Source organism: Zalophus californianus, chromosome 1, assembly GCF_009762305.2.
Source record: "Zalophus californianus isolate mZalCal1 chromosome 1, mZalCal1.pri.v2, whole genome shotgun sequence".
NCBI classification, from domain to species: Eukaryota; Metazoa; Chordata; class Mammalia; order Carnivora; family Otariidae; genus Zalophus; species Zalophus californianus.
In genome coordinates, this window is record NC_045595.1 from 60,007,051 (window position 1) to 60,034,401 (window position 27,351).

Below are 27,351 nucleotides of genomic sequence, written 5' to 3' on the forward strand. Positions count from 1 at the left end.
AAAATTTGTAAAATCAGAAAAGACAAAACCAGAGATGTTCTTCTGATCAACTGCACCAATTTGGATCACAAGATTGGAACCAACAGTACATCTCTCTAACTTGCTTTTCACATGTTATCTTGTAAACATATTTAATATAATCCTCATCATTATTTTAAGAGCATATGAGCCCATTCATACTTAAGCACTTCCCTGTTGTTAGACATTTAAATTATTCATTATTTCCTCCTATTATAAATTAGGCCACAGTGACTATCCTTGCTAATGAATTTTTGGTTACATTTCTGCTTATTTTTTCAGGAAAAATTCCCAGAAAAAAAATTGTTGGGTTGGAAGGTACAAACAGTTTTAAGCTTTTGAGATTATAACAGTTACATCACTGTCAGTGACATGAAAGCACCCTCATTAATTTTATTTAAAACTTGGGCCTTTACAGAGCATGTTTATAACTAAGCAGAGGAGGCAGAAATGTAAACACAATTTCGATATAGTATATAAATAAAATTAATAGAAGGTCATACAGGCACAGAAAGAATTCATGAAAGGTTATTCTGGATCGGACTTTAAAGAGAAATAAAAAGACCACTGGAGTATTAGGCAAGCCATTCCAGGAAGAGAGAACTATATTTTCAAAAGCATGGGAATAATAGCACATACAGCTCTATTAGAAATGTACTTTACAAGGAAGGAAGGAAAGAAGGGAGGGAAGGAGGGAGGGAGGAAGGAATATGCTTTGCAAACCAGAGAAGGGAGGTAAACTCTGGAGACAAGGCTGTAGGTGTAGAGTCAAGAGATAAACAGAAGTCAAATTCTAAAGGCTCTTAAGAGGCAGAACAAGAGAGTAATCATGTACTGTATGTGATATGCATCCAGTAAAGAGATTTTACTTTATATTTTTCCTTGTTATTTTTTTAAATAGGTAATATTGGTTCAAAATTTTAAATTATAAAATGCATACTGTGTAAAGTTTCCCTCTCTGCATTAGTTTCTTATGTACCTTTCCAGCTATTTATGTTTATACAATTAAGTATAATATATATTGTTTTGTATTTCCTTTTTTTCACAAAACACCATGAATCATGCACTGCATCTTCCTTTTTCCAATTAACAATGTATCTTAGGGCTGCCTGGCTGGCTCAGTCAGTGCAGCATGGGACTCTTGATGTCAGGATTATGAATTTGAGCCTCACACTGGGTGCAGAGATTACTTAAAAATAAAATCTTTAAAAAAAGTATATCTTAGAAATCTTTCCTGTCACAAATAGCCCCTTCTGTCTTTTTACTGATGCATGGTATCACTATATGGGCGTATCTTAATTTATTTACCTACTCCATCACAGATGGGCAGTTTTCAATCTTTTCTTATTAAAAACAATATTATCATTAAAAACCTTGAGCATACATCAATTTGCATGTGTGTAGGTATACACATGAAAAGTTCCTCAAAGAATTGCTGGATCAAAATTTATGTGACCTTATAATTTTTTTTTTAGATTTTATTTGAGAGCGAGCGAGTGTGCATGCACAAGCAGGAGGAGGGGCAGAAGGGAGAGGCCAGAAGCTTAGCAAGGAGCCTGACATGGGGCTGGATCCCAGGACCCTGGGATCATGACCTGAGCCAAGGGCAGACACCAAACTGACTGAGCCACCCAGGTGTCCTGTGACTTTATCATTTTGATATTGCCAATTAGTCCTTCTTTGGGCCTGAACTAATTTACAATTTATACTCCAAGCATGAGCAGTATGGGAGTGCTTTTCTCCTCACTCCTTCACCAAATCTAACTTGGATTTTTAAGAGTCATTTATATTTTATTTTCTGTTACCTATTCATATCTTTTGCTGGTCTTGTTAATGTGTACACACTCTTTACATTAAGAAAATTAGTCCTTTGTTACAATAGGAGTGGCAAATTTTTCCTTTTCTCATGTCTTTACCATACACCTCATGTGACTTTGTTTATATTTGTTTTGCCACACAACCGATCTTTTTCTTAATGCTCTAAGTTTTGTTTCATATTTAGAAAGGCCTTTCCTGCTCTGAGCATGAATGAAATATTAACTAACAGGGTCAAAATTCTATATGGGAGGAATGATGGGGGAGGGAGGACTAGATCTCAGGAAGGCCAGTAAAGTTTTTACAATGGTCTAAACAAATTATTAAGCTCTAAACTTAAGTAGCACTAGGGATAAAATAATTGAGAAAAACTGAGCAGTTCTTGATAACTGATCTGGGGGTGATGGAAAGGAACATTCAAAAAGGATTTCTATCCCACGTTCACAGACAGACTCAATATTGCCAAAGTGCCACTTCTTCCCTACTTTACAGTTAAGTGCAACTCCAATTACAACCTCAGCAAGTTATTTTGTGGATACCAACAAACTCATTCTATAGTTTATAGTAGAGGCAAAAGACCCAGAATAGCCAACATGACACTGAAGGAGAAGAACAAAGTTGAAGGACTGACACCACACATGAAGAGTTAGGATAAAACTATAGTAATCAAAACAGTGTGGTACTGGCAAAAGAACAGATAAATTAATAGAACAGAATACAAAGCCCAGAAATAGATCCACACAAATAAAACTGTTATTTGATAAAGGAGCAAAGGCAGTACAGTGGAACAAAGCCTTTTTGGCAAATGGTGCCAAGATAACTGGACATACACATGTAAAAAAAAATGAATGTAGACACAAATCTTACACTCTTCACAAAAATTAACTCAGAATGGATCTCAATGTGAAATGCAAAACTATAAAATTCCTACAAGATAACAGAGGAGAAAACTTAAATGATCTTGGGTATGGTGATGACTTTTTAGATACAACACAAAAGGTGTGATCATGAAAATAATAGTAAGCTGGACTTTGATAAAATTTAAAAACTTCTATTCTGTGAAAGACAATGTCAAGAGAATGAAAAGACAAGCCACAGACTGAGAAAAATATTTGCAAAAGACATACATATCTGATAAAGAACTGAACTCTTAAAGATCAACAATAAGAAAACAAACACCTTAATTTAAAAAATGGCCCAAAGACCTTAACAGACACCTCACCAAAGATATACAGATTCTAAACAAGAACATGAAGAGATGCTCCACATCATACGTCATCAGAGAAATACAAGTTAAAATAGTAAGATACCACTACATACCTATTAAGATAGCCAAAATCCAGAATACATCAGAACACATCCAGACAACACCAAATGCTGGTGAGGAGGTGAAGCAACAGGCACTCTCATTCATTACTGGTGGGAATGCAAAATGGTACCGCCAAGTTTGGAAGACAGTTTGGCAGTTTTCTGCAAAACTGAACATACTCTTTACCATACAATCTGGCAATTGTGCTCCTTGGTATTTATTAAAAGGAGTTAAAAACATATGTCCATACAAAAACCTGGACACAGATGTATAAACATTATAAACATCATGTGTATAAACAACACTTCGCATAACTGCCAAAATCTAGAAGCAACCAAGATGTCCTTCAGTAGGTGAATGGATAAACTGTGGTTCACCCCAACAATGGAATATTATTCAGCACTAAAAAGAAAAGAGATGTCAAGCCATGAAAAGATACGGAAGAATCTTAAAATGCCTATTACTAAGTGAAAGAAGCCAATGTGAAAAAACTATATACTGTACAATTCCAACTACATGGCATTCTGGAAAAGGTAAAACTTTGGAGTCGGTAAAAAGGTCAATAGCTGCCGGGGGTTGGGAGGAGAAAGAGATGAATAGGCAGAGCAGAGAGGATTTTTAGGGCAGTGAAACTACTCTGTACGATACTATAATGGTCGCTACATTATACACGTCATTTTACATTTGTCCAAACCCACAGAATGTATAACCCAAGAGTAAACCCTAATGTAATGACTATGGAATTTGGGTGATTATGACGTGTCAATGTAGGTTCATTGATTTTAACAAATGTACCAGTCTGGTGGAGGATGTTATTAGTGAGGAAAGCTATGCATGAATGGAGGTAGGAAGTATATGGAAAATCTCTGTGTTTTTCTGGTGTGAAACTAAAACTACTCTAAAGAATAAAGTTTATTTTGAGATAAACAAAACTTGGGGGAAAAAGGATTTTCTATAGTAAATTATTAGAATTCTATTTACTCTTACTTCACAGATACAAATAAATCCTAAAACATAGAGTTTGTTTCTCACCAAAGGCTTGTGAGCTATAAGTTAGAACAAAAGAAGGCTCAGGCGAGCTAAGCAGTTCAAGGCCACTGGACTGGTTAAGTTGTGGGAGCAAATTCTGAAATCACCAAATCGAATTCCAAAAGTCCAAAATACTTCCATCTAAAGACTTCTGAAAGCCAATCAACATTCATTCTAAAGCAATAGTTTACAAACGCTAGTTCATTATAAAGATTTAATCTGGCAAACTGTAAAACGAAAAATACAGTAACTACACAGTCACTGATAGAGGTTGGTAATGACCTTTCTTGCAAAGAATGGCATTTATTCTGAGTTTACAGTGTCAGTACTTAGCGTTAAAATATACTCCCTTAAGTAATGGTGGTATGGGTGGCGTAAGTTTGTTTTTTAAATACCATTATAATACAAAATTAAAAGATGGAAATTATTCCATCCCTACCAAAAAAAAAAAAAAAAGTCCCTAGGAGTCTGGTTGCCACCGCTCTAGAAAGTCTCAAGCTCTCTCTACCAGCCTCAAAAAAGAATGAGGAAAAGCAGAAAGGCCTGGCTACTGAGGCAGCTGTCCTCATTGTCTGACTCGAGCACCACTGACACACACGGATTCAGACGTACTGCCCTCACTACCTTCCCCAAACCGGCATCTGCCCAAGTCGAGCCCAGGGCGTCCACGCCAATACAGAGCTAAGGAGGGACCGTGCTGGGGGTCAGTGCCGGGGACCGGCCAGCGAGGGTTGCGCAGCTCTACGGAGCTTAAGCCCCTACCCCGGGCCGCCCTCCGCGCCTGCCTACCCGACCCGAGCCCACCCCGCTCACCGGGGATTCCCGCTGCGCCTCCGGAATTGGGTATCGCTGCCTGGCCCCCAGGACGCCGAGAGATGACACAGGAACCAACGGCGGCTGAAGCTCAAAATAATGGCTGACCTGTGGGTACCGCTACTTCCGGTTGCTCATCAACCCCTCCCATCCCTGGCTCTCTGGGAAGCCACATCTCTATGATTCCTTGTTTTTGCCGGAGGAGGCGAGAATGGCTGAGCTTCTGGGCCCTCGGGTTTTCATTTCTTCCAACGAACTGGTGGGAGCTGTTGCATTCCAGACCTGAAGGATGCATAGATGAATAACAGGGCCCGGGCCCTCAGGACGCTTGTTACCTCCTCAATGAGTTGCACCTACTATCTTAGCTTGTACCACCTGGACTTATATATAGAAGGTCATGGCTCTTGAGTACACTATGCTTTGGAGAGGCCCAAAGGCAGTAGTCCCGAGATCAATCTAGTATCTCCTAGCCTTAGAAGTGGCTGGGAAGCAGAACAAAATGTAACTGAGGCCCTTCCCAGTCCAAGAGATTGTGCAGATACTTTTGGGGGTACTGGAAAATAATGGAAGTAGTTACTACACAGGTGAAGGGATTATTTCTTGACACTAAATTCTTTGAGTCAAATATTAAAAGTAGCTTTTGCTTGTTACCTGAAGAATATGCCATCTGTGTTCTATACCACAGTCACCTCTGCCGACCTGTAATTTTTGTGCAACTCTTGAGGAATGCTTCTATCCATCCTGACAAGCCTTCCACTTGTAGTGTGCACTATGACAACTCAGTCTATTTTGCTTCAGGGCTTTCTCTTCCAGCCAGGTCTCAGGTACTGCCTGGAAGAAGTGGGTGAGAAAAACAGCCCCAAGGGCAACCCTAAAAGAATGAGCAATAACAACTGGTGCATAAATGCCCAAGTTTCCCATGCTTTGACAAGAAAATTCTCAGCTATGTCCTACTTGGATCCTTAGGGGGCACCAAGTGAGATTGAGCCTTAGTTGCTCACAGTAGTATCACTCAATTCACACTTTATTGGCTTGTCCTCTATTGCTTGTCTTATTCTGCCTGCTGCCTCCCTTCTGCTTCTTGGGATCACCTCCCAAATAACCTACCTATCCCTAAGGACTTGTGTCAGGCTCTGCTTTTGGAGAAACCTAAACTTACAATCAACATTTTATATTCAAATAAGAATGTGTCCTTCCACAATGCCCAATTTTGTGAACACTCATGTATCAGTCTGATTAGAGACTATCTTGTTGCCACCCACTAGAGGGGCAGGCTGAAAGCCCTCAAATGTAAGTTCTCTACAGGAACTATCCTCAACTGAAGAAGTCTACCTCACCCAAAATCATGGTTCCCTTTTGGGTGGTGTGATGGAGCTTGTATTCAGTGATTGATTGATGAAGGGGTATAAGGGCCTAGACCTCTCGCCTCTGGTCTACACAGTTCTGAAAGGACAGCCCGGTCTGACCAAGTTTGAAGCAACTCAGATGACTTCTCCTACTACTCATCTAGTGTTCTCCCTGCTCTATAGGTATTTATCACAAGAACACTCTCCAATAAATTTGCTGCATATTATCCTTTGTCTATGTACACTTCCTGAAAAGCTCAAACTAAAACAACTAGATAACTCAGTTTTTAAAAAATTTGTTAAGTTTTAAATAACTGTTCCATGAATACTTGCAAATGTGCATACCTAATTTTATACTACTTTCTTGGTTTAGTGTTTCCCAAATTTGAACCTTAAGGTTCATGAGTGGTGTAAAGGAGACGGCAGACTCCTTTCTAGGCAACATAGATAAGGACCTGACTAGTTCCCACTCTTCCCACTGACCATTTAAATGCACATGGCACAATTCGACCACAGGGATTATAGACATGCAAAAGCTATAACCAGTCTCTGAAACTAAGACCAGTGGACTCCAGATTTGGGAACCACAAGAGGTAACAGCATTAAGATTGACTCATGACTATAATTATTAGTGAGACTTTTATTTGCCACTGAGAGCCCATGACAAATCTCACAACCTTCCTTGATGTACTCCTCTGCTCCTGGTTGACTTTTTTCTAATGCATGCTTTCACTGAGGGTATAGCCCTTTAACATCTGGGCTTCTTGTGGAAATCTCACTTCCAATTCTCCACCTCTTACAAGCCCACAGATTCAAATCCTGCCCTTGCAGCAGATAAAATCTATGTCCCTTGGTGACCAATATCACCAAACTGCCTCACAGCACCCAAGGTATCACCACCCACTTACCTTGCTGGCTTCCACCTCCTCTTCATTTTAGGCTCTGTGCATTTATTTCATCTTCTCAAGTCCTTTAAAAGGATGTTTAAATTTTACCCAGAATTTCTAGGTTGTTTTGTAGCCAAAGGGCTTTACAATTATCTAGTTTGCTGTACTGTTCTATTATACCTTTTTTAAAGATATGAATATCTGCTCAATTCTGTGGTAAAACAAACACTGCAAATGTGACAGCATTTTATTTCATACTCTGTAAACTGGTTGCTAATTTGTCATGATTATACAAACTTTAGTGTATGTCTCAATAATTTTGTAATTTATAGGCTCTTCTGAGGGAAAAAATGGACAATCATCACAGTAGTCATGTACAGTCTAGGATCCTAATGAAAAATTTTCTTCAATTCCCACTGCAAAAGTATTGTTTTATATAGATCCCTGGACCCTGGTCCAGATTTGGTGGGCCTCAGAAATTGATCTGTATGTGTGCTGTTACCTCTTGTGGTTCCCAAATCTGGAGTCCACTGGTCTTAGTTTCAGAGACTGGTTATAGCTTTTGCATGTCTATAATCCCTGTGGTCAAATTGTGCCATGTGCATTTAAATGGTCAGTGGGAAGAGTGGGAACTAGTCAGGTCCTTATCTATGTTGCCCAGAAAGGAGTCCGCCATCTTCTTTACACCACTCATAAACCTACTTTCTGGAGCAGAAACAAGTCAGGGAACATGGCTGGTTTTATATAGCCATCTGAGGTCTATATAATAGTAAAGATTTGAAACAAAAATGGGTCCAGAGAAAGAGCTGGGACAATAACCGGCTGTACAAGTCCTCTAAGGAAATTACAGGACATTTTCTATTGGCTAGAGAGCTCTCATTTATGTAGTAGGAGTATGAAAATAACAAGTTTCATGTTGCGTTTAAATCAGAAATAAGCCATATCACTTCATTTCAAAAGAGCTGCCTAAAGAAAAGCAAACTGAACTGTTTTCTTCCCATTCTGAACAAAGGAAGCAACAAGAAAAAAAATTCAGTGATATTTATAACAATAATAACAGATTTATTGGAGGAATTATAACTATGTCCTGCAAAAAGTTTTATGACATCAGAAGTGATTAAAAACACTCTAGTTTCTGAAAACAATCTAACAATACAAGCATACTATTTTATTTATTTATATTAAATGGAATTATTTATATTTAATGGAAAAATAAAAAAAAAGAAGTCTGTTACTGAGGATACAGAACTAAAATGAAATTTAGTCTTATGGGATTTAAATGCAACAGAATTATTCAGCTATTTAAAGTCCTTTTTGGTTTTGATTTTCTTCTCAGTTCCAAGTAAGAATTAATACAGTACACACCATCAATAAAAAATATCTCTAAACCTAGGGAGACACTCTTCTCTCTATGCAGAATTCATTGCCTTTCATATTTCCCTTTAATCAAGGCTATATAAAATGAGATTTTATTTCACACTATCTCAACTAAAAGGAGACATATATATTTCTATTCCACACAAGAGCAATTCTACATAACCAGGATGTCTATGGCTAAAAATATCGCCTCTTCATATTCCTCCAGAATATTCAGGGTACTAAAAACATAAATGAGTAAGTGTGAGTACACAGGAAGTCAGTAGATAACAAAAACAGGGATGGGTAATACAGAGTAGTCTAGTGATATATATTTCAAAAGAACTGGGTTTTTGATGGAGAATATAGAAAAAATGGCAATAAAGAGAGGTAAATGGGTAGAGGGAGACTAACAATTGAGGGGTTGCAGAGGAAGCACTGCTATTAAGGAACAACCAGGTTTCCATTAGCACAGGAAGCTGGAAAAAACATAAGGAGACCCTGAATCCAGAGAGCATCTTGAAAAGCCAATATGCTGAAAATTATGGAGTTAAGACTTAAGTTTGATGAAAGTATGGTAAGAACTGCATAATTAAACTCTGACTGAGGTTAACAGCTGGTAGTGTTGAAAAAGTCCCTGGAGGAATGTGGATAATCAGTTTAAATTATATTGCAGAATATTTATCTGAAAGGACATGGGGACCACTTACCAGCATTTACTCTTGCAGCTCAAGACAAGTATCAGCCTAGAAAATGGGTGAAGGTCTATTATCTTACCTTGCCTGGGGCAAGATATGTGAAGATCTATATTCAGATTGCTGGGTTTGAGAAGACACAGTATCCTTCCAGAAGGTATTTACTCTTGAAGATCACAAAAATCTTTTAAGATGAAAAAGAAAGCCTATTTGAAAGAAATCTCAGACACTATGAGACAGTGATAGGAAAATGTCAGAGAATACCTGCTTAGTATCTGCTTAGTATTATGAAGTATCAACAAATCTGCTTGGTAATAATAAATGTTCAAAAAATAACCTCTGACAGGCATACAAGAAGCAACTGCCTATTTTCTTAGTTTTGGCCACCAGTAGACACTAGTCATGGGGAGTCTCCACATAGGTAATCAGCAGGTGAGGATGGCTGGCATGACAAAAGGCATGGGATACTAATTACAAACACCTCCCTTAATTTCAAAATGACACGCGACAAGGGAAAAATGACGGAAGGACCCTTACTGCAGTAGTGTAACCCACTGCCACATGTGGATTACCCTACCCTTGTATCCACCCAGACTCTTGGGGAAGTGCCTACCCAATAGTCCTATCCCTGAATGCAGCAAACCTTGTTTTGAATAACTATACAAAGAGGGACTAACCTCCAAACCTTGCAAAGGTTTTTGAATAACCATACAAAGAGGGACAATTACATCCCAAAATTGAATGTAAGCCACTATCCTGTCGAAATAGGACAAAAGCAAACAATCCCTTTTCACACAACTATACCCTTCATAACCTTCTGCTTCGTCTCTAGTAACAGCAAGGAAGAAATATATAATCCTTAAAACTAAATTACAAGGTACAGAGATAAGCTGTAAATAGAACTCAGAGAAGATATAGTATCTTCCTTATGAAACCATGATCAAATAATTATCCAGATACAATTGCTTTTCATAGAGATGTCTACTCAAGAAAGTCCCAACTGGACTCCCACTCACATATACAACTGCCATGATGGGCAGAGGCACTTTGGTATAAAGAAGAAAGCATGGATTTAAAACTTGGATCTGAGTTCAAATCCTGGCTCCAATCACTAACTAGTCAGTCACCTAATCTCACTGAGACTCAATTTTCTTGTACAAATGTTGTAAGAATTGAATGGCATAACAATAATCACTACATGCATAAGACAAATGGCATTAGGCTTAGGAAAAGAGAAGTGACTGCGTTTAAGAATGGGCAGATTCGGGGCGCCTGGGTGGCTCAGTTGGTTGGGCGACTGCCTTCGGCTCGGGTCATGATCCTGGAGTCCCGGGATCGAGTCCCACATTGGGCTCCCTGCTCGGCGGGGAGTCTGCTTCTCCCTCTGACCCTCCTCCCTCTCATGCTCTCTGTCTCTCATTCTCTCTCTCGCAAAAAAAAAAAAAAAAAAAAAAAAAAAGAATGGGCAGATTCTGGGGCGCCTGGGTGGCTCAGTCGTTGGACATCTGCCTTCGACTCTGGTCATGATCCCAGGGTTCTGGGATCGAGCCCTGTATCGGGCTCCCTGCTCTGCGGGAAGCCTGCTTCTCCCTCTCCCACTCCCCTTGCTTGTGTTCCCTCTCTGGCTCTCTCTCTGTCAAATAAATAAAAATAAAATCTTAAAAAAAAAAGAATGGGCAGATTCTAAGTGTACCCAGATATATTTTGAGCTAAGGACTTAGAAGTTTAAAACACTGGTTGAAATGGGTTAAAGCCTTCTCAAAGGGCTGGACATAAAGAAAGGCAGAAAGAAAGGCAGAGGAAGCAAGTGAGCACCTGCAGTCCTGACTGCACAGCATCCCTCCCTTCTCCAGAGAAAGGCTTCCTCAATGATAAAAGGGAGAAAGCAAACAGATCAGAAAGCCTCAGCTCCTTTCCTTACTTCCTGATTCTGAAAGAGTTGTGTGAAGAGAAGAGCTTGCAGTTAAGAGCTTCCAGTTATGGCCAACATCTGACAACTGGGAGGCTGCAAAAAATGAAAGCCTATATGCTGAAAATTAGGGAGTTAAGACTTAAGTTTGATGAATTGCTCAGTTGCCAAACCAAATCTGGAAGTGTGTACCTCTAGACTTCCCCATAAGTAAGCAATCAATGTTCTTAAGGTTTTAGCTACTAGCACTTGATATTGTGTTCATTACACCTGAAAATGTCCTAAATGCTACCTTAGGTAAAACTTTTCCTGAATCACTCTGAGAGTTTAGAAACACTGCTCCAATGTCCCATACTTGAGCTATTTTCATTTACTATGGGCCAGCTTTGTCACACAATCCAGGCATTATCTCATTAAATCCTCACAACCCTGTTAGGTAGGTCATTATTCCCTTTTTATAGATAAGTCTAAGGCTCAGCACAGTTAAGTGACTTGTCCAAAACTGACAAGCTAATGTGTGGCAGATCTGGGATCAGAAGACGTATCTCTGATCCCAAAGTTCACACTTTAAGCTACTAAACTGTACATGAGAAGGCAGAGTCTTCCCCTCATTTTAGATTATGCTGACATCTTTACAGGTTATGCAGCTGCAATTGTTTCAGTTTCATAAGGGGTTATTATTTCTGGTTTTATAGATATATATTGAAAAGATGAAGTCTCTATTACCTGCCTTCTACAACTGTGGGAAAGAAGAATGCAATAAATTTTTGTTTTTCTTTTAACCTAAGAGTTAAAAAAAAGTCAGCTTATTTTAAAACTGCAAAAGACCAACGACTGGTGTTTATTATTTAATAAACAGGAAACAGGCTCTAAAAGGAAATGACTTGCTCATGCTCCCACTGCTACCAACTGCCAGTATTAGGGTGGAATCCCATGAGTTTAGGGTCCATGTTCTACATGACTTGCATAACACTGCTGAGTGAAAATGAGCACATACTCACTGCATTTAAAAAATACTGTATTTCTTTCCTGAATATAAAAGTACTACATTCTTGTAGAAAATCTAAGAAGCATAGAAAAGTATAAAGAAAATAGAAATCACCTATAATCCTATCACCCAATGATAATCACTGTCAACGTTTTGGTTTGGTATTATTTCATTCCCATTTTTCTCCTATAGGTAAATGTTTAAAAATTTGGATCAAATTTGTTTTTTATCTTCCATTTCATACAAATAATTTTCCCCATGACATTAAATATTCTTTAAGAATGTTTATAATGGCTGCAAAACCATCATGTAGATAGACTATCATTCATTTAAACCCTATACTACTGAAAATCTAGTTCTCTTCCTTCAGTTATATATGATGCTAGCATGAATATCCCTCTGTTAATCTTTGTCTGCTTCTGGTTACTTTCCCTGTATGGAGTCTTAGAAATTGAATTAAGGTTGAGAACAATGAAAAATTGTTTTTCCAGAAAGTAGCAATTAGGCCTACAAACGACAATATATGTTATTTATGATGTTTCTTTCTCCTCATTATGTTTTCTCTGGTGTTGAAGAAGTTGTGAGCTATAACGATAGGCTTTCCCACACTCACTACATTTATAGGGTTTCTCCTTAGTGTGCGTTCTCAAATGTAGAATAACTTGAGAAGTCTGCCTGAAGGTTTTTCCACATTCGTTACATTTATAGGGTTTCTCTCCAGTGTGAACTCTCTGATGATCAACAAGGTTTCGGTTAGAAGTAAAAGCTTTCCCACATTCATTACATTTGTAAGGTTTCTCTCTACGGTGAAGTCTCTGATGTTCACTAAGGGTCTTCCTTAAAATGAAAGCTTTTCCACACTCATCACACTCGTAAGGCTTCTCCCCTGTGTGAATTCTCTGATGGTCCATAATCTTTGTATTAGAAACACATGTTTTCCCACACTCCTTACATTTGTAAACTTTTTTTCCTTTGTGCATTCTTTGATGTTGAGTAAGGTTTGAACTACGGCTAAAGGCTTTCCCACACTCGATACAAGTGTAGGGCTTTTCTCCAGTGTGAACTCTATGATGTGAAATAAGACCTGAACTCCGACTAAAGGCTTTCCCACACTCCTTACATTCATAAGTTTTCTCCCCACTATGGATTCCCTGGTGCCGAATGAGGTGTGACTTACCACTGAAAGATTTCCCACATTCACTGCATGTGTAGGGCTTCAGTCCAGTGTGGATTCTTCGATGAACAACAAGGTTGGAGCTATGACTGAAGGCTTTTCCACACTCCTTACACTTATAGGGTTTCTCTCCTGTGTGTATTCTTTCATGTACTGTAAGATTTGCACTCTGACTAAAGGCTTTCCCACACTCAGTACATACATACTGTTTCTTTTCAGCCTGAACTCTCATGTTTGTTGCAGGATCCAAGCACTGACTACCATCTTTTTCAGATTCTTGCTCACTCACTTCTGTAAGTGTTTTATTGTCTTTAGCTGTCTTATGCCTGAAGCTTCTTGTCTTTCTCATATTGCTTTGCTTGAAGCATCACAGTGGCCTGTTGAATCTTCTCTTTCTCTTCAGAGGAGCTTTCTAAATTTTGACTTCCCTGGCATCACCTCTGTGGAGTTCTCTTGAAAGTGTGAGATCCTGATTTTTCAGGAATGATACTTTGGAATCAACACCTCCTCAGTCCCAGTTCCACGATCTGACAGAAGAAACAGAAATTGCACATGTCACCTATTCTCTATCCAAAGATAACAAGATGTGGTACACCACAAGGTCTCACATGGAAGAGGAAGTGTTCAAAGACAGAGGGAACTGATCAAAAATGAGATGAGAAAAATGAGGGTAGACCCAGAGGCCAAGGTAAAGGCTTATGGAAAGATAGGAGGGGAACCCAACAGGTCCAGCATCAGGATAAGCAATGAGTAATATAAAATCCACCCAGGTTTCCTCCTGTCTCACACTCTACTCCCAGAATTGGAGCCATCAAACTCCTCATCTGGTCCCTAGAAAAAATGAAATGAAAGATCCTTAGTTCAGTAGCTCTTCAAAACAGTTTGGCTTTTAGTTCTTGCTGACCTATTCAGACAGACTGAGCACATGCAGCTGGATCCAGCTACAGAGCAGTCCCTACAGAATAGGCTATGGTGTGACTAGGCTCCAGTAGGCTCTGGTACTAGAAGAACAGTCTGTCTGCTTCCCACCAAGCTATCACCCAATCTACTGTGCAAACCTGAGAGGCTGAGCTGGGGAACAGGGCTAGCTAAAGCATGGCAGGGTAAGGCCATGCTCTGATAAGACCTTGCATGGTAGAATGGTAAAGTATCTAACATTGGCAAAAGGGTGAAAGTAGGAGACAGCACAACCAAAACGGGCCAATACATGACACTGATGTCAGGAATGAGCAGGAACTTCCCAACGGGTTTGACATGAAACTTGGGATATACAGAAAGGGATTGCAATCATAAAAGAAAACAGAAAGATGACTCCATGATATTAACACATAATTAATGTTTTTTTACTATGTTCCTCTTCAAACTTGTCCATATTTATAGTATATACGGTTACAAATATACGGTAGATATAATTTTGCATCCTACCATATGTAATTTTCCACATTGCTATTTCATCATCATAAGATCATTTTATGATTATATAATACACTACCAATTGAATTCATTATGATTTACCTACAATTTTGCTAGTGTTAGATGTTTTTGTTGCTCCCTGCAGTTTAACCACTTCAATAATGCTATCATGATTACTTTATGCAAAGTTTTCTTCCTAATGAAATATATCCCTAGGATAAAAGTTCCACAAAGGAGTTACTGGGTCAGAGGGAATGAAATTTTTTTGCAGTACTGCCTATTGCTTTTCAAAAAAGTCTGACCAGTTTCCACTGTCTCAAAGCTTTTCATAAGCTGAGTCACACTCTGAAGGAGGAACATGTCCAATGGTGAGTGCTCAAGACCAGCAAGAAAGGAAGAGAGCTTCCAACTGAGGTTAGATCATATTTCAGGAATACAGGTGCCACTGATGCCATACAGGGACACATATATACAAATCTGTGCTCAAGATAAAAAGGGGAGGCAGAGAAAATGGTGGCAGGGGGGTGGATTCTTGCCAGGATCCTGAAGCACACTCACATCCAGCTGTTGCTACCTCTCCTAATCAAAGAGGAAGAAACTCAGTGAGAAGCCAGGTGCCTGCAGAGCAGAGTAGAACAGTAAATGAAGCCATTTCCAGAGTTCTCTGAGAAAGTTGATGGTTCTGAGTTTCTTTTCCATGTGTAATCTTCTCTGAAACTCTTTTCTTCATACATGTCTTAAAGTAGTAATTATTGAGTGTTCTACTCCATACATTCTGTTTTGGATCTAACAGGGAAAATTTTAAAAAGCATTATTAGAGAAAAGTAGAAAATAACTATTTGTGGTATGAATGAATGGATGGATGAACAGCTGGGTAAGTTTATATAATTAATATGATAGAGGCCTCTCATTTTGCTAGCAAATTGTCTTCTGCTAACTTGTATTATTTTTTAATTCTTTTTATAGTATTTCTTATGAAAAGTTGGGAAATTACTTTAGAGGATCCCCATAATTACTAGAACAAAACATTTTAGAGATTCAGAATGAGACAATGCCTTGAAGCCAACTCCAGCATGTCTCATTTCTAGGCATAACTGATCTAAATCGTCTTAGCTAGCTACTGTAGTAACTATTTTATTGTTAAAAGCTGCTACGGTAAAGATCAGTATTGTGGCTTTCAAGAAAGAGGTGTCTGTGGAAACTTAATAGCCAGGTATTTACATGGCTCCGTCAAAAAGCAATAAATACCATTATTGGACATGATAAAATAAAGCATTGTTACATACTGAATGTGTCCCCCCCAAATGCATATGTTGAAGTTCTAACCCCCAATGTGACTGTATTTGAAGATGTGACCTTTAAGGAGGTAATTAAGGTTAAATGAGATCATAAGGGCTTGATCTGATAGGATTAGCGTGTCCTTATAAGACAGAAGAGAGCTCACTTTTGCTTCCACTCCTGCCTCCCCACCCCCCAACAAACTGAGGATAGCCATATGAGCACACAACAAGAAGGTGGCCATCTATTAGCCAGGAAGACAGTCCTCACCAGAAACTGAATCAGGTGATCACCTTGATCTTGGACTTCCAGGATCCAGAACTGTGAGAAAAGGAGTATCTGTTGTTTACGCTGCCCAGTCTGGGATTTTGTTATGGCAGCCTGAGCACACTAAAAGAAGCATGAAATATCACATCTACCTTTCAGGAGCTTACAGTGGAGTAAATGGTGAAAAATGAGACCAAATTAAGATTTACAAAGTACCCAATCAGGAGGTGAAGGGTGCTAGGGAAGGGAACAATTACTGGGGCGAGGAATGCTCGGGGAGAGGTGCTTTAAGAAGGAAAACCTTTGGCTGAGCCCCAGAACATGAAGGAATTGTTTCCTCAAAAAGAAGCTTATGGGGGAGGGGGAGGCAAAAAAAAATGAAGGTTGCACAGGGCCAGTGTACTCAGAAATAAGTGGGCGATTACACTATCACGTAGCTTCATGATGGTGGGGCTTTTATTCATTTTGTTTACCTTTGTCTTCCCAGCATCTAGCACAGTTCCAAGCATACAGCAGGCACCAAAAAATTTTTTTTGAATGAACAAATGTAAGAATTAAGTTGCCTGAAATGATATGAGCCAGAACACTGAAATTATGGGGCACATATCAATATAATTTAATGGTCAATGGGTAACAAGCCATCCTCATTTTCTTTCCCCACTCTACATTTTTTTTTCTACCTCGTTCTCCTCTCTCACTCTCACTTGTCAAGAATACAGTTTCTAGCATCATTATTAATAGTGGTTCCCTTAACTCACAAAAATATTCCAGTCTGGGCAATATATTTTATATCATCCTGCCTAAAAGTGGTGTTAGGAAAAGAACGCTTTAGGGTATAATATTGTATATCAATTATACTTCAATTAAACATGAAATGATTTAGGAAAATTAGCCCAGATGGATTAGAGGTGAAAAAAAAAATGGAGGAAGGGAAATGAGTTGGGAGACAACTTTAGGAATGCAGTATGGGTGACCATTAGAGGGTCTGCCACTTTCTAAGTATCCGATAAATGTTTGTGAATGACTGAACAAATGAATGAGATAGTGAGACCCTAATCCGGGATGATAGGAAAGAGAACAATGAAATGCAGCAATTTCCAGGAAAGCATACAATTGTATCAGACTGGACACAGAGGATGACTAAAAGAAAGAATTCAAGGTTATCAGATCCAGGTCTGAATATCAACAATGGTAATGTCCCTAAGAAAGATTAAGATGTAGGAAAATACTTTAGATGAGAAGAGGAAGAATATGTCAGGAATGCAAATTTGAGAATAAGATGGAGGGGACAAAGGAAGCTCACTGAGATAGAGATTTTGGTTAGAAGAGCAGGAATGGAGAAAGAGAAATGCACAAGGATGTGCCATAAGGAAGCCCAAGGTGGTTCTGGGGGACCTGAGAAGGAAGCAAGACTTATCAGAAAATCAGGGAGGGCCAGTCTGAGGAGACGTTGGTCAAAAAGAAACCTAACGATTTGTCCTCTGCCTGACTGGATGGGAAATTCCCTCAGAAAACCTGAAAAAATTCCCAGGCACTAGGAGAAAGGTGAACTCCTGGCTGGAGAAGCAAAAGGAGGGACAGGGCCAGTAGGACACTAAAAGAGATCCAAGCAACTGTGAATAAAAGCATAATCTCAGAGACAACTGCCAAATGGATGAGAACAAATGAAGCCCCCCAAATCTCTGACCTACAAATCCCTGAGACTGATGGGTGAGTGTTCTGATCTTAGGACCACCATTCACTTCAGGCTGTGAGAAACTCACAAAGGGCAGAGTTCTATTCCCAGAAAGAGAAAGAGGTTTTACCTCGGGAGGTTGTATTCCTTTAACTCACCAGTAGCACCTGCCTGTTCAGGTTTCTGTGAGCAGTAGTCACATGGTCCTTGGTTACTGATTAGCTGTCACGGAGTGAGGAGTAAGAGGGAATACCTGAAAAATTCCAGAGAAGACAGATGAATGAAATATAAAAAATTGAAAGAAAAAAAAACTGGGAGAAAATATCAGGGGACTACTTGGTCTCAGGAAGCAAAAGGCCTATGCCTTAAGCATAAAACAAAGCCTGACATCATAACAAAAGCAGATAGATTTGACCATACAGAAATTCCTGTACTTCAAAAAAACACCATAACAAGTCTGTAATATAAACTAGAGTTGCCTTATACTAGAACTAATTGGGTGTATGTCTGTGTCACTCCTCCTCACAAGTACACATTAAGCTCTAAGTCCCTGAGAGCAAGGCCCATGGTATTCATGGGTGGAATTCCACAAAGTACCTAGCACAAAGAGGGCTCAGTAAATGTTTTGTGATTTGAAATGTTAAACAAGTTCAAGATTCTAATTCTATCTGGGTGCAGGGATGATAAGAACTGCATTCTTCACACAATGACCACCACCATCCCTCTTCCACTTGTTCATCCTTTTTGTACTTCATATTGTCTGAACACCATGACAGTATATTTACAATCTTGGCAATGCTGTCTCAACAGGGCCATCCAACAGGCCCCCAATTCTATACTGACCATCTAACTACTCAGAAATTCTCAGAATGTCAGAGCTGGAAGGAATCACCCAGCTCTCCCAGTGTCTTCTATCAAAATGTAGTGATGGGGAAACCCCCAAACTTAGAAGAAAGCTGCAACTCAAATCCAAGTCTCCTGACACCCAAATTTGAGTTCAACTATATTACCTTTCCTCCCATCCCCAAAATGTACTCCTCAAGGTCCAGAGGCCCCACTCCCTCTTCTCTGCTTCTCTCCTCCTCAATAAATAGCCATCCAGAAATGCTCCCTTTCAGCCATGGTCCCCTTCCTCTAGTCAGCAGGATTCCTGTCCCCAGATAACTAATTTCACGGTATAGATCTCACCTGCCCAGCACAGCCTCACTCCAAAGGATGTGCCCAGCACAAATCTTGCCTGATCTCTTCCTTGGGTTTGGTGAGGAAGTTCTTAATGGAGTGTTGTATCACTGTAAACAGATAGAAATGATTGAATTCTCTGAGAGCTCAACTCCAAGCAGACACTCAGGGCAGTGTCCCATCCCTGGGCAACTTCCTTTCCTAAGGAACTGTGAGCAGTAAGGATGAATTCCCATTCTGAAGATGAGGAAATGCAGCTCCCAGAGATCGAATGACTTGCCAAAGGTCGTATAGCTGGTGGGAGACAAATCTTCTGTGTCTGAAGGTAATCCTCATTCCATTAAACTACAGCTGCTCCTTTTCACCTGTTCTGTTTGATACCTAAAAGTCTCCATAGTCTTCTCTAACTGCAAAATGCATTCCAACTGCAATCCTGCTTTCCAGCCGAAGTTTCCAGCAGGGAGATGAGAAGGGGACTTTTTGAGTCAAGTATCTTTAGAGAGGAAAACCTAAGTCTTTAAAAGGAGGATAAAAGGTGAATGTTTTCTTGTTTCTTTATTTTTAACGATTACCTAGTTCTTAGGATTACTTGCCCTCAAAATCCGTTTTGTGTTTTCAACCCCTCCAGATTCCCAGACTGGGCTTCTAGCCCTTCAAGCTTGCTCCATTTCTTCCCTACAAGAAAATACCTCTTCTTTGTCCACACTGTAACCTCAGGACATAGCACTTTTTGGTAGATGCTCAATAAGTATTGAATGAACGAATGAATGAATGAGTAATCTCCTGCAAAACTCTGTTCCTCACGGGGAACACAGCTGGGATTAGACTGGTGATCCGATTCAAATCGGGGTTGTGGAGTCCTTTGAGCGTGGCTGGGATCTGGACTGCTATTACCAGGATGGCCTGCTGGCTAGGAGCGGGAATGACAAAGTTCTATAACCATTATCAGCCCTGTCAGAGCAAGCAGCTACGCTGTGTGGGAGACGAGACCCCAGACAAAGAGACAGCACCAAACGAGGTGAGGAAGAGGCCCTCAACTACCCCTAGAGAGATCTCCTCCCCGTCGCCGCAGCGGGCTGCGTTGAAGCAGGTCTGGGTCCCAGCCAGTGTTGTCCACCCTCTCCCAGAACACGGACCGAACCCCCACGCCAGGCTGCCACATACCCCTCACCGAGAGCGCCCGGCCCACATCTTGGAACACAGCGGAGAAGGAACTGCGTCACTGACTCCCCACTAACTCTCAATCTTACCCTCCGGCCCTTCTAGGCATCTGGAGGTTTTGGCCTCTCTGTGCCCTGGAGGTTCGATCCTCCCGCCCCTTCAGCAGTCCGCCGGCTTCGCGGGACCTCCGACCCCGCCTCCCGCAGAGTATTTGCCCTACCTTTGACTGGGAGGATGAAAGGGCTTGGAGAGTTCCTCCAATTAACTCTAGAGGGCTCTAGAAGGGGTAGAGCCTGGGAAGGAGACGTGGTTAGGGCGGGAAGAGGAACCAACTAGGCGGCCAGGCTGCCTTTCTCCATCTGAGAGGCTCCCTGAAGTCACATTCCCTGCTCCAGAAAAGTCATCTTTCCTTCCACAAATCCCGCGCCTTTCAGCCTCAAAGCCAGGATCAGTTCCCAATTACTGGTAGCATATGAAAATACGTATGGGGTGCCTAGTATGTCACTGTTTTAGACACTGCAGATGAGGTAGTGAAGAAAATGAACTCGCTGCCTCATAAGGCTTACTTTCAAGTCAGGGGATGCAATGATAAATACATCTGGGGGAAGAGTATTCCTAACAGAGGGAACATCAGGAGTGAAGTCCTTGAATCAGGAGGGAGGTGGGAGGGCACATTTCAGACCTTATAGACCATAAGGGCTTTGGATGTGTCAGTAATAATATTGGAGAGTTTTGGAACTGAAGAATGACATGATCTTACCTTTTTCTTTTCTTCCCACATATCCAAAATTTATTAACTATTGGATTCAAAAGAAGCCAAAAAACTTGTTCTAAAAATTCTGTGAATTTCTTGCTCATAGTCCCTGGTCATTCTGACAAAAACCACATATGGGAAGTTTCAATCGATGACATAACATTTTAAAAATTTGCTCTGGCTGCTCTGTTAACAGTCTGAAGGTGGGTGAGAGTAGAAGCAGGGAGATTAAGAGGTTATTGCAGTACTCCAGATGAGAAATGATGGTGGCTTGGATTAGCTTAGAAATGATGGAGATGATGAGAAATGGTTCTGCATATACAGTTGATTCTTGAATAATGCAGGGGTTAGGGACAGTGACCCTGATGTAAAAAGAAAATCCACATATCCACATTTTGACTCCCCCAAAACCTAACTATTGTTAAATTTGTTGACCAGAAGCCTTATGGATAACACAGTCAATTCACACTTTTGTATGTTCCATGTATAATGGCTCATCAGCCAGCCTCTGACACCAAGGTCAACCCCATAAACACCTGTCACGGCCCGCGTGCAAGGTCGAACAGGGATGAGGGTAAGAGAATGAAACATAAAAGTATGGGAACAGGAGGGTTGCCCACGGGGATGCCGCGAGCAACAACTTTATTCTTACTTACACACTTTATATAAGTTCAGGTTATATAACAATAGGACATAAACAAGTTCCACAGGTTTCTCCCTGCCCTCTCCTGGCTCCGTCCCGAGTTTTTGGTTCAAGGCCAGGTTCCTCAAGCGCATAGTTTCTTCCCATGCCTTCAAAGGGCCCGGTGCGCTATTTTTCAGGGCTTATCAATAACACTGTGGTTTTCTTAGCCTAAATACAACTCGGGCTAGCCAGTACCACATGTTCTTGTATGGGGGCAGTCAGGTGGCCATGGTTCAAAGGGATCAGGGAGCCTTTGCTCTACCCGATTAACCCCTTTGTTGCTCATGGCTCCCGACAAACACCACTGTGTTTGGAGACACAACTGCCCCTCAAGTCACATGCCCAGGGGATAGTCATGTCAAAGCTACCGCTGAGGGCCCAGCACCGTGGCCTGCCTGGCTGCCTTTAGGCGAGGTGTTTTCCTGGGTCTCTACTCCTAGCAGTCCTACCTCTGTGGTGGACATAATGAGAAACAGCCTCACCAAGAGGATCCCTCATCCCTATCCTGGGCTTGTTAGAGTAAAAACCTCTGAGCCATTGACCATGTTTTCCTTCAGGGTTGGATCTTGTTCTTTGGGAGGCAAATGCTTGGCCTCAGGGAATAGCTTCATCGAGACTGGCCTATGTCCATCTTCCTCCCAGGCTGGACCATGTGTGGGCCCTGTTTAGATGGGAAATGAATATCTAGTCCTGACCTTTGTAATCCTGGAGCCAACTGACTGCCTACAGATACAGCATTCCAACCCCATTCCCTGCCCTGCAATTTTCCCCAAAGTTGGGTGGTTTAAGGCTGTTGTTCAATCCCCGTGGTCACAGTCCTCCAAAGAAGATGGAAGTGCTCATGTCCCATTTTCCTCCAGATTTGGATGTGGCAGGACTCCTTCTGCCTGTTTGTCTCCTCCCCTCTCCCTATTTTCTACCCAGAACCCTTGTGTCTTCTCCAGAACTTACCATAAAACCTTGTACCTGTTCCTCTGCATAATTTTCATACGCCTATGCTCTGTAGACCAAGTGTGGAAAAGCACAGATTTGGATAAGGGGTGACATGGGGACTGGATCTGTTTCAAATTTCCTATGGCCCAGCTAACAGGGTAGAGAGAGTAGCACACCTTGATGGCTAGAAGGACTGACAACTGCATATGACAGTGTGTTTTGGGTTTAAGGATGCAGCCCAGGATAACATGGGTCCCAGGGGAGGTATACACAGGGAGATTCATCCCTGCCTGTTGGAACTGCTGCTGCTCAAACACCTCTCTGACCTGGAGCAGGCTGGACATCCCTATCACACTCCATATATTTCATCTTGTCTAACATAGTCATTTTTGTTTTAACTTTTTGCTTTATCATCCCAGGTAGATCATGTACATAAGTATCTTACCTAAGGAACATGGGCCTGGCTTTACAGCAGCTGAGCTGGGAAAAACAAGGCAGGATTTCATTATAGGATGTAACATATCCCTGAGCAACTCCTGACATCCCATTTTAAAACCCAGAGGGATTCCCTCATTACACCTCCTCCTTTTTCCAACAATAGGGCATGAAAGGGAAGCTATTTGCAGAGGAAGCAAGCTAAGGTTACTTTTTATTAAAGATTAATAGTCTTCGAGTTTGTGGTCTGATATGTATGGAGCTTAGACATCATAACTCCTGTCACTGCAACAAGAGAAATGCTGAGCAAGCTGAAAATCAACAAGTCCTCAAAAATCCATCAGAGAACTGAGATCTCAAGGCAAACTGCCACCACAAAAATGAGAGACAGATGAATACAGAAGAGTCACAGACTCAGAAGCACAAGAGTCTGGAGGAGCTAGGATCTGGGCTGCAAATGACTGAAGAATCTCTGGAGGCTCCATGAGCATGGTTGGAAAGTGAAAATCTCCAGGGGGGTAATTCTGGTGGGGGCCTCCACACTTCTGTGACTTACCTCAAGTAGCCCTACAACATTGTCACAATAAAGGTCAAGGAAAAGTTGTTCAACTTCCATCTGGAAGAGAAGAGAAGCAACCATCTGAAACACACCCAGAGCCTTCTGTTCTCCTTAAAGAAGCCTTCCCTCAAGGGAAATTGTGTTAGCAGAGCAACCACTTTGGGTTTGATCAGAGCATAACTGACATGGAGAAAGGAAATCCCCAAATCTAGACCCCTCCAGGTTTCTATGTAGAGGAAGGGACCCAACTCCAGCTCCTTCTATTCTCTTAGCTAATGGGAACAAAAGTCTGAGAAGCACTTGTAAAGGCCAAGTCCCAGAGACATACTTTCACTAAAACCCTTGAGATCTAATCATACAACTACACAACACTTCCCCTACTTTTCCACTGCATTAATGTGGCTCTGGTTATCAAGACATGATTTCAAGTGAAAGAATGTCAACTCTCAGATTTTACTGAAGAATAACTATCATGGAAAACCCAAAGCAAACAGTAGGGACAAGCAACAAAAACCTCCTGCAAAATAAAAAGCACCTCAGAGGAATTTATAGCTTCAAACATTATGGCTCACAGCAAACAGTGAACATGGGAATAACTCCCAGAACATAAAATAACTCACATTAAAGGAAAATTTACTTCATTAGTTTTTGCTCAGTACATTATGTCCAGATTTCCACCAAACATTACAAAGCATGTTAAAAGGCAAACACAACAGAGTTTGAAGAAACAGAGCCCACAACAGAACCAGACTGGGATATGACTGAGATTGGGTAATTACAGAACTGGGAAATTTTTAAAATAATTTTTATTGTTATGTTAATCACTATACATTACATCATTAGTTTTTGATGTAGTGTTCCATGATTTATTGTTTGTGCATAACACCCAGTGCTCCACGCAGAATGTGCCCTCTTTAATACCTATCACCAGGCTAACCCATCCCCCCAAACCCTCCCCTCTAGAACCCTCAGTTTGTTTTTCAGAGTCCATCGTCTCTCATGGTTCGTCTCCCCCTCCGACTTACTCCCCTTTATTGTTCCCCTCCTGCTATCTTCTTCTTCTTTTTTTTTCTTAACATATATTGCATTATTTGTTTCAGAAGTACAGATCCGTGATTCATCAGTCTTGTACAATTCACAGTGCGCATCATAGCACATACCCTCCCCAATGTCTATCACCCAGCCACCCCATCCCTCCCACCCCCCACCACTCCAGCAACCCTCAGTTTGTTTCCTGAGATTAAGAATTCCTCATATCAGTGAGGTCATATGATACATGTCTTTCTCTGATTGACTTATTTCACTCAGCATAACACCCTCCAGTTCCATCCACGTTTTTGCAAATGGCAAGATCTCATTCCTTTTGATGGCTGCATAATATTCCATTGTGTATATATACCACATCTTCTTTATCCCTTCATCTGTCGATGGACACCTTGGCTCTTTCCACAGTTTGGCTATTGTGGACATTGCTGCTATAAACATTGGGGTGCACGTACCCTTTCGGATTCCTACATTTGTATCTTTGGGGTAAATACCGAGTAGTACAATTGCTGGATCGGATGGTAGCTCTATTTTCAACTGTTTGAGGTACCTCCATACTGTTTTCCAGAGGGGTTGCACCAGCTTGCATTCCCACCAACAGTGTAGGAGGGTTCCCCTTTCTCCACATCCCTGCCAACATTGGCATTTCCTGACTTGCTAATTCTAGCCATTCTGACTGGTGTGAGGTGGTATATGATTGAGGTTTTGATTTGGATTTCCCTGATGCCGAGTGATGTTGAGCACTTTTTCATGTGTCCGTTGGCCATTTGGATGTCTTCTTTGGAAAAATGTCTGTTCATGTCTTCTGCCCATTTCTTGATTGGATTATTTGTTCTTTGGGTGTTGAGTTTGAGAAGTTCTTTATAGATTTTGGATACTAGCCCTTTATCTGATATGTCATTTGCAAATATTTTCTCCCACTCTGTCAGTTGTCTTTTGGTTTTGTGGACTGTTTCTTTTGCTGTGCAAAAGCTTTTTATCTTGATGAAATCCCAATAGTTCATTTTTGCCCTGGCTTCCCTTGCCTTTGGCGATGTTTCTAGGAAGAAGTTGCTGTGGCTGAGGTCGAAGAGGTTGCTGCCTGTGTCCTCCTTTAGGATTTTGATGGACTCCTGTCTCACGTTTAGGTCTTTCAACCATTTGGAGTCTATTTTTGTGTGTGGTGTAAGGAAATGGTCCAGTTTCATTCTTCTGCATGTGGCTGTCCAATTTTTCCAACACCATTTGTTGAAGAGACTGTCTTTTTTCCACTGGACATTCTTTCCTGCTTTGTCAAAGATGAGTTGACCATAGAGTTGAGGGTCTATTTCTGGGCTCTCAATTCTGTTCCGTTGATCTATGTGTCTGTTTTTGTGCCAGTACCATACTGTCTTGATGATGACCGCTTTGTAATAGAGCTGGAAGTCCGGAATTCTGATGCCGCCAGCTTTGCTTTCCTTTTTCAAGATTCCTCTGGCTATTCGGGGTCTCTTCTGGTTCCATACAAATTTTAGGATTATTTGTTCCATTTCTTTGAAAAAGGTGGATGGTATTTTGATGGGGATTGCATTGAATGTGTAGATTGCTCTAGGTAGCACTGACATCTTCACAATGTTTGTTCTTCCAATCCATGAGCATGGAACGTTTTTCCATTTCTTTGTGTCTTCTTCAATTTCTTTCATGAGTATTTTATAGTTTTCTGAGTACAGATCCTTTGCCTCTTTGGTTAAATTGATTCCTAGGTATCTTATGGTTTTGGGTGCAATTGTAAATGGGATCGACTCCTTGATTTGTCTCTCTTCTGTCTTGTTGTTGGTGTTAGGAATGCCACTGATTTCTGTGCATTGATTTTATATCCTGCTACTTGACTGAATTCCTGGATGAGTTCTAGCAGTTTTGGGGTGGAGTCTTTTGGGTTTTCCACATACAGTATCATATCATCTGCAAAGAGTGAGAGTTTGACTTCCTCTTTGCCGATTTGGATGCCTTGGATTTCTTTTTGTTGTCTGATTGCTGTGGCTAGGACTTCTAATACTATGTTGAATAGCAGTGGTGAGAGTGGACATCCCTGCTGTGTTCCTGACCTTAGGGGAAAAGCTCTCAGCTTTTCCCCATTGAGAATGATATTCGCTGTGGGTTTTTCATAGATGGCTTTTATGATATTGAGGTATGTACCCTCTATCCCTATACTCTGAAGAGTTTTGATCAAGAAAGGATGCTGTACTTTGTCAAATGCTTTTTCTGCATCTATTGAGAGGATCATTTGATTCTTGTTCTTTCTTTTGTTAATGTATTGTATCACATTGATTGATTTGCGGATGTTGAACCAGTCTTGCAGCCCAGGGATAAATCCCGCTTGGTCATGGTGAATAATCCTTTTAATGTACCGTTGGATCCTGTTGGCTAGTACTTTGGTGAGAATTTTGGCACCCATGTTCATCAAGGATATTGGTCTGTAATTCTCCTTTTTGATGGGATCTTTGTCTGGTTTTGGGATCAAGGTAATGGTGGCCTCATAAAATGAGTTTGGAAGTTTTCCTTCCATTTCTATTTTTTGGAACAGTTTCAGGAGAATAGGTATTAATTCTTCTTTAAATGTCGGATAGAATTCCCCTGGGAAGCCATCTGGCCCTGGGCTTTTGTTTGTTGG

General features: G+C 40.8%; 3 protein-coding genes across 11 annotated transcripts in view; all 3 read right to left on the reverse strand.

Moving 5' to 3' along the window:
• The window catches only part of ZNF35 (zinc finger protein 35), a 42,183-nt gene extending 37,108 nt beyond the window's left edge, over positions 1-5,075 (reverse strand). For both annotated transcript variants that reach the window (XM_027584812.2, XM_027584811.2), the window contains exon 1: positions 4,985-5,075. The gene's annotated coding sequence lies outside the window, so the exon portion shown is untranslated. The remainder of the gene's footprint in view (positions 1-4,984) is intronic.
• Positions 1-13,464, reverse strand: part of LOC113917169 (zinc finger protein 197) — a 32,491-nt gene extending 19,027 nt beyond the window's left edge. Inside the window, exon 1 of one of the 4 annotated variants that reach the window (XM_027584801.1) lies at positions 13,343-13,464. The gene's annotated coding sequence lies outside the window, so the exon portion shown is untranslated. Of the gene's footprint in view, positions 1-4,984; positions 5,098-13,342 lie in introns of those variants that run through there. The other 3 variants (XM_035721979.1, XM_027584799.1, XM_027584800.1) reach the window with 3 other exon arrangements.
• Positions 10,860-20,401, reverse strand: ZNF660 (zinc finger protein 660). Of its 5 annotated transcripts, none has more exons than XM_027584815.1 (5): positions 20,316-20,401; positions 19,533-19,666; positions 19,161-19,261; positions 18,131-18,225; positions 10,860-13,866 (listed from the first exon to the last, which is right to left on the reverse strand). In XM_027584815.1, the coding sequence occupies exon 5, from the start codon at positions 13,686-13,688 to the stop codon at positions 12,696-12,698; it is 993 nt and encodes a 330-aa protein (XP_027440616.1). In that variant the 5' UTR covers positions 13,689-13,866; positions 18,131-18,225; positions 19,161-19,261; positions 19,533-19,666; positions 20,316-20,401; the 3' UTR covers positions 10,860-12,695. The 5 variants fall into 5 exon arrangements, with proteins under 5 accessions (XP_027440616.1, XP_027440618.1, XP_027440615.1 ...); XM_027584817.1 differs by lacking the exon at positions 19,533-19,666 and adding an exon at positions 15,311-15,538 and having other exon boundaries at positions 20,316-20,350; XM_027584814.1 differs by lacking the exon at positions 19,533-19,666 and having other exon boundaries at positions 20,316-20,350.
• Positions 20,402-27,351: the final 6,950 nt, after the last annotated feature.